We start from the raw sequence: 7,125 nt of genomic DNA, 5'->3' as shown, positions 1-7,125 counted from the left end.
AACAGTGAGAGGAACAGTGAGAGGAACAGTGTGAGGAACAGTGTGTTGAACAGTGTGAGAAGAACAGTGTGAGAAGAACAGTGTGAGGAACAGTGAGAAGAACCGTGAGAGGAACAGTGTGAGAAGAACAGTGTGAGGAACAGTGAGAGGAACAGTGAGAGGAACGCTGTCTTGTTTCATACTGCACATGGTTGCAATGACAATAAAGCCACTTGACCTGACACTGCTCTGTTTTTTACTCTCACAGAGAAGACGAGATGATCACAGCCGTCTGGACATTAATCAAATGAGTGCCCCCTGACATCAAGGTTTCGTGTGGATCATTTAGTTGATGGTTGGTTTGAAGAAGAACCAAAGATTGTGGAGATCATCTGAGCTTTTAAGAAGCTGTCCTTAATACGTTGGAATCAGACAACCAGGACAATTGAGGTCCTCCTGGATGGGTCCATAAAGAGAAGGGCTCGGTCCATGTCTCCTTTTTCCTTCAGAATGGTGAAATCAGACTTGGAGGATCAGAAGGTCAGTGGATCTGTTGAACCTCCAGCTGTCTCTGTCTATCTCTGTACTTCACTTTGGCAGAGAGGATTTCATGTCAGCAAGAAGTTTCCTTGGTGAAAGAGTCCTGGTGAACATGTCGATACTGTTAAACTGGGTCTAGCTCTCACTTCTATCTCCATTCAGAAGCTCATAAGTAACAATGGTTAAGTTAAAGCCCTCACAGAAAACACCTCCACTTCTGTGATGTCCCAATGAACCACTGCAGTTATAGTCCGATGGGCAGTAAAAGTCAAACCACCAAAATCAAACAAAGGGGGCCTAATATGTGAGTGTAACAGTCTAAAATGATGAAGCTCAGATCAAATAACCGGCTCAGGCTAAATTAAAGTAACACAAGTTTGAATGAAGAGATTATGGTGAGAACCACCCCACCACTCTGACTGTGATGTCAAACCCTCACCTGTGATGATGCTGACATGCGCCCAGCCAAAAAATCTGAGCACGGTGAACAGGACTCTGGTGGGAGGAGTCAGTGGCGGCAGGTTTGGCCAGTCAGCATCTAGACAACCAGGAGAGGAGAGTCCAGCCTCCCAATGCTCAGTCATTAGGGAGGCAGAGTGACAGAGGGCGGGATTAAAGGGTCCAATGTAGGCATAGCCATAACCTTCAAAGTCCCCAAAGTTGGTCAGAGCTAAAATAAAAAGGTCAAAGGTCAAATAAATATCACACAAATAAAAATAAGGAAAATAAAAATATTTCACTTACTCCAGTCTGTAAGCTGATAAACACACTTCAAATAAGCGTGTGTTGATAAGACTGATTAAATGTCTAATGATCCTTTGGAGGTGGTCTAATGTGTTCTGATTGTTCATTCAATTCAATTTTATTTATAAAGCTCCAAATCACAACAACAGTCACCTCAAGGCGCTTTATATTGTACAGTAGATCACACAATAACAGATACAGAGAACAACCCAACAATCACATGACCCCCTATGAGCAAGCACTTTGGCAACAGTGGGAAAGAAAAAACCCCTTTTAACAGGGGGTCTAATAATTGGCTGCCATCTCATCATTGTGTGATTGGTTAACCCTGTAGCACTTTGTTCTAGTGTAACTAACCGTAACTGTAACTGGTAATCTCTTTCTAAATATTTTACTGAACTTTATTTTAAGGTCCTATTGGCTGATTGGATAACAGACCTTTGGAGGCAGAGCAGTCCTCGTCCAGCACTTTGACATCATACCAGTACCCTCTGCTCATACTGGTGTCAGTCCGTAACCTGGACAATGCCAGCGTGACCGCTGCTGTCGGCATCGCCCGGGAAAACAACGGGTCACATGACCACGGACCGACCAAGGCGATCTTGAAGGTTGTTGTCCGAACCTCTTCGATGCATAGCAACCACAGACACGCCCCTAGCAACCATCGAAGCTGCATCCTGACAACCTGCCTGAGATTCAGACAGATTTTTAGAAAGTCAACAAGAACACAAACTCGCCTGAACAAAGATGAAACAAAAAAACTGATTCAGGTTTGTCAAACTACTGTCTGTTAACAAGGAACCTGAAACCTCCACGTAATGAATTACTTAACCTGCAATGTCAGTTCATTTTAAAGACAGGGCTTAAGACTGTGGGCTTACCACCCACACGAGGGGCTGTAGGGTTGGGTGCTTAGATGGTAAATGGTGAATGGATTGGTTCTTATATAGCGCTTCTCTACTCTTTCTGAGCACTCAAAGCGCTGTACACAACTTGTACATTCACCCATTCGCACAAGCACATTTTTCCAAGTGCTTTCTAAGTAACATTCACACACATTCATACTCCGATGGATGTATCGGAGAGCAATTTGGGATCTTGGCCAAGGATATTTGGCTTGCAGACTGAGGACGCCAGGGATCGAACCACCAAGCTTTCGCTCTACCACCTGAGCTACAGCCACCCCAGACAGTCTGATGTACTGGCGCTCCGATTTTCAGCTTCCAAAACTGGCTTGTGGCACATGGAATGTCGCCTTTCTGGTGGGAAAGGCGCCTGAGCTGGTGCATGAGGTTAAGATGTGATGACCTCAGTGCATAGCTCTGGTTCTCAACCAGTTTCCTATAGATGACCTGGACTCTGTTCCCCTCTGGAGTTGCCCTCGATGTGAGGGCACGGACAGAGTGGTACTACATGTATCGCCACGGTTGGCTGCCTTTGCTGTTGGAGTTTTCCCTGGTGGTTCCCTGCGCCTTGTGGTCGTGGAATGAGTCCTAATTTTTGTTTGTGTGTATGAGCCAAATGACCCTACAGAGTTCTCCAGCACCCCATCCAGCCTTCTTAGAGTCACTGGGTGGGGGTAATAACTCTCAATAACTCTCCAATAAGGAACTCTATTGTCCTGCTGGGGGACTGAGAAGGTGCTGAAGGTTACGTTTCTGCAGTGTTGCATTGCCTCTACATTGGCAGACCAGATGGTGGTTGCCCTGTTTAAGCAAGGGGTCTAGAGGGTGTGCTCCAACTACAGAGGGATCACACTCAACAGCTTTCCTGGGAAAGTGTATGCCAGTGTTCTGGAAAAGAGATTTGTAGTCGACCCTCGGATTCAGGAGGAAGGCTGAATCCACTGGTTGTGGAACACTGGACCGGCTCTGGCAGTCTGTAATAAGACTTAATAATGCTGGACATACAACTCAGAGGAGACAAGCATCAGAAATCTGTATGAATCACTTGTTTGTAACACTGAAAACACATTTACACTAAACATACCAGTCAAAACAGAAGAGCACGCTATTGTTTTAAATAGATTTTATAGACCAACATTGCATATGTACACTGATGCTTTTACGGGGTTTGGCTTCCTCTGGACGCAATGCAGTCACATGTCAGTTACATGGACAGCAGAAGAACATGCAGTCAAATTCAAAGTGGACTCACACTCAGGACTTGCTGTGAGGCAACAGTGCTAACCACTGCGTCACTGTGGACTGTGGGTAGCCAGAATCACATGACCTGTAAGTTTATAGCACCAAATCCATACTTTAAGCTTAAATTTCAAAACTTACATTTAACTACTGATTTTATCTACTGTTCTGATTTGATCTGTTTTGATTTTATATGCTGTTGTTTGTTTGTTAATTAGTTAGTTAGTTTATTTGCTTGTTTTAATCAATTTTAAATCATGCTTTTTATTTGTTCTTGTTTCTAATGTCTCTGTAAAGCACTTTGAATCACCTTGTTGTTGAATTGTGCTATACAAATAAACTTGCCTTGCCTTGCCTTGCCTTATACTACAGCAGAGGTTTTAAATCCATCGACCAGCCTGCCACCTGAATGATGTAACATCTTACCTTTAACATCTGCTCCTTAATCTTGTGTTAGGTATTAAAGTGAATAACAGATTAAGAATTTAGAGGCCTAGGTAGTGCTTCGTTAAAAGATGATGACAATGTAGAAGCTCCAAGGTGATAAGGTCACAGGGACCTGCTGGCCCCTTCACAGAGGACCACGCTCTGTTTTAAGGTGAGAATACTTCAATAAACCCTCAGAAGAAGACCTTCTGTTTGACATCACATGACTTAAGTGTCATTTCCACAGTAACTATGAATGAGATGCAGTTAACCACACGTAGGATGCTTGCTTGTATCAGCGTTTGAAAGCTGACTGTCAAAACCTCTGAAACGACCACATTTCCTCTGACCTCCTGCAGCTGTGACTCTGTGGGGTTTGTGATGAGTCTCCAGGTGATGTCACAGAGATGCTTCTCTCTGGGGATAATTAATCTGAAGGTAGGTCTGAGTCCACATTAGAGACTGTGATGACTTGAAGCTGAACACTCAAACCACCAGGCACTGGAAACCTTCAACCTGCTAAGGGACTAGGACCACCTGAGTAGGACCACTATGAACCATGACCCCCTTCAGGACTTGAGCCTCAGTGAACCGGCTTTCTGAAACAGGACCCTCAGCTGTGGCTCATTTGTGACTGGTTCTCCTCAGAGACCATAAATCCTAAAGTTTGGACCCTTAGGTACAGCAACTGGAGAGCAGGTGGAGGCTTTCACTGGTTTGTCTGGCTGCCACCAGAGGCTGTCCAGAGACATGCATGTTGTGCAATAACACGATGATGGTGTGTGCAAATGTGTTGCCTCAGTCATGGCATCAGGAGAGATAGAGCAGAGTATGTAACTATGACCACACATGCTCAGGTTGAACCACAGAGGGCATCCGCTGACACCTTTAATCCAATCATGGTAACCATGGAAACACACACACACCTGAGAGGTCAAGACTTGATCTGCAGCTCTCCGATTGGCTGGTTTTAAAGAAGATCAAGCTCATTAACAGATTTACTTAAATCACTCAGGTCCCGTGCTCCCTATATTCAGGTAAAATTTAACTTTATGTATACAGCTCGGGTTTACAGCAGCAGTCAAAGAGCCTACAATATTAGAGGGGCAATCGAAGGTGGGAAGGAAGAACTCCCTTTTAACTGGGAGAGAGCTCCAACGGATCGGAAATCAGAGAGGACAAAACACAACCTGTCTGCACACGCAGAGTCTAAGACTGTCTGAGCATCAGAAGCTCAAATATCAATACAATCAATCGAACGATCAATGATCTGTTTACCTTTATCTCAGAGCTTCATCTGTCCAAAGGAAAACCAAGAAGATGATGTCAGGCTGAACGAGGGAGGACCAGAGACCAGGAGGGAGAGTGTCAACGTCGAGCTACATCCACTTACAGTGGAGAGAGAGAATCATGGTCGAGTTACATCCACTTACAGTGGAGAGAGTGAATCATGGTCGAGCTACATCCACTTACAGTGGAGAGAGAGAGAATCATGGTCGAGCTACATCCACTCACAGTGGAGAGAGAGAATCATGGTCGAGCTACATTCACTTACAGTGGAGAGAGAGAGAATCATGGTCGAGCTACATCCACTCACAGTGGAGAGAGAGAGAATCATGGTCGAGTTACATCCACTTACAGTGGAGAGAGAGAGAATCATGGTCAAGCTACATCCACTCACAGTGGAGAGAGAGAGAGAATCATGGTCGAGCTACATTCACTCACAGTGGAGAGAGAGAGAATCATGGTCGAGCTACATCCACTCACAGTGGAGAGAGAGAGAATCATGGTCGAGCTACATCCACTCACAGTGGAGAGAGAGAGAGAGAGAGAGAGAGAATCATGGTCAAGCTACATCCACTTACAGTGGAGAGAGAGAGAGAGAGAATCATGGTCGAGCTACATCCACTCACAGTGGAGAGAGAGAGAGAGAATCATGGTCGAGCTACATCCACTTACAGCGGAGAGAGAGAATCATGGTCGAGCTACATCCACTTACAGTGGAGAGAGAGAGAATCATCATGGTCGAGCTACATTCACTTACAGCGGAGAGAGAGAATCATGGTCGAGCTACAACATCCACTTACAGTGGAGAGAGAGAGAGAGAATCATGGTCGAGCTACATCCACTTACAGTGGAGAGAGAGAATCATCATGGTCGAGCTACATTCACTTACAGCGGAGAGAGAGGAATTTTGCATCCACCTGTGTTTTGTTGTCACGTCTTCACTTCCTGCTGATGATGTCAGCACCTCGCTGTAGTGTCACAGCCTGTGGTAAGAGGGCGTCTTCCTGTGTAAGGAGCTGCAGGGGAGGTGAATCATGCGATCAGACAGGTGAGCTGGATCAGGTACCGATGATGGTACCTCTGATCTGCTAATCCCGGCCTGGATCAAGTCCAACTGCTCAGCTCCCTGCTGGACTGCAGCCTGGAATAGACCCAGATTAGTCTCAGCTACCATCCTGGAATATCCTGGGACAGGTCTTTATACTGCTCTGGGACCCAGAGGTGCCAGCTGGGATTAAAGAGTCACACTCAGAGTTTAAAGAAGACTCAGTTTTATTTACACCAGCACAAACTTCAGAGATACAAACTAACACCGTCAGTCCAGTTCAGTCAGTTTATTGGTCCATGTGGCCATCCTCTGGCCAATGAGAGAGCAGAGTAACACCACGGCAGTTCCTGTTTGGTCAGAGGGCCATTGGGCTGACCCCGGTGACCTCAGACAGAGATCTTGGTGTTCCTGAAGCTCGAGTTGTCCCTGAAACAGAAGACAGAAGAGGTCTCACTGCTTTATCAGCATCGTTTCCCACAATGCATTTCACCAGTCAGCAGTGACAAGCACAGCTGTTAGTTTAAACACAGAATTAGTGTCATCTGGGCAATCGTTGCTCAAGAGTTCAGTTCGTCCTGTAATCGGAAGGTTGATGGTTTGTTGTGTCCTTGGGCGAGATGCTTCACCCGTTGCCTACTGGTGGTGGTCAGAGGGCCCGGTGGCGCCAGTGTCCGGCAGCCTCTCCTCTGTCAGTGCGCCCCAGGGTGGCTGTGGCTGCAATGTAGCTGCCATCACCAGTGTGTGGATGTCTGCATGTAGTGTAAAGCGCTTTGAGGTCCTTAGGGACTACATAAAGCGCTATACAAATACAGGCCATTTACCATCTGCTGCAATCCTCCCGCTCTCTAAACACGCTTGAGTGTTTACAGTGGCTTTACAGAGTGGACAGAGGGGGTAACAGTGGGTTTACAGGGAGGACAGAGGGGTAACAGTGGGTTTACAGAGTGGACAGAGGGG

The 7,125-nt window shown here is 46.0% G+C and overlaps 2 protein-coding genes across 2 annotated transcripts in view; both read right to left on the bottom strand.

Moving 5' to 3' along the window:
• LOC102201897 (retinal guanylyl cyclase 2-like) overlaps positions 1 to 5,232 on the bottom strand; it is a 24,140-nt gene extending 18,908 nt beyond the window's left edge. Inside the window, exons 1-3 of the mRNA XM_005754476.1 lie at positions 5,112 to 5,232; positions 1,702 to 1,952; positions 959 to 1,189 (exon numbers count right to left, since the gene is read on the bottom strand). Coding sequence (XP_005754533.1) covers positions 959 to 1,189; positions 1,702 to 1,939 — 469 coding nt within the window. The 5' untranslated portion in view covers positions 1,940 to 1,952; positions 5,112 to 5,232. The remainder of the gene's footprint in view (positions 1 to 958; positions 1,190 to 1,701; positions 1,953 to 5,111) is intronic.
• Positions 5,233 to 6,374: 1,142 nt separating this feature from the next.
• The window catches only part of eif4e2rs1 (eukaryotic translation initiation factor 4E family member 2 related sequence 1), a 9,559-nt gene continuing 8,808 nt past the window's right edge, over positions 6,375 to 7,125 (bottom strand). Inside the window, exon 7 of the mRNA XM_005754475.1 lies at positions 6,375 to 6,594. Within this exon, the coding sequence (XP_005754532.1) occupies positions 6,555 to 6,594 (40 nt within the window). The 3' untranslated portion in view covers positions 6,375 to 6,554. The remainder of the gene's footprint in view (positions 6,595 to 7,125) is intronic.

The sequence above is a fragment of the Pundamilia nyererei genome, unplaced genomic scaffold (assembly GCF_000239375.1).
Source record: "Pundamilia nyererei isolate P.nyererei 1_Seehausen unplaced genomic scaffold, PunNye1.0 scaffold00571, whole genome shotgun sequence".
NCBI classification, from domain to species: Eukaryota; Metazoa; Chordata; class Actinopteri; order Cichliformes; family Cichlidae; genus Pundamilia; species Pundamilia nyererei.
Note: the sequence above shows the minus strand (reverse complement) of the source record. Positions and strands in the feature narration are given on the sequence as shown.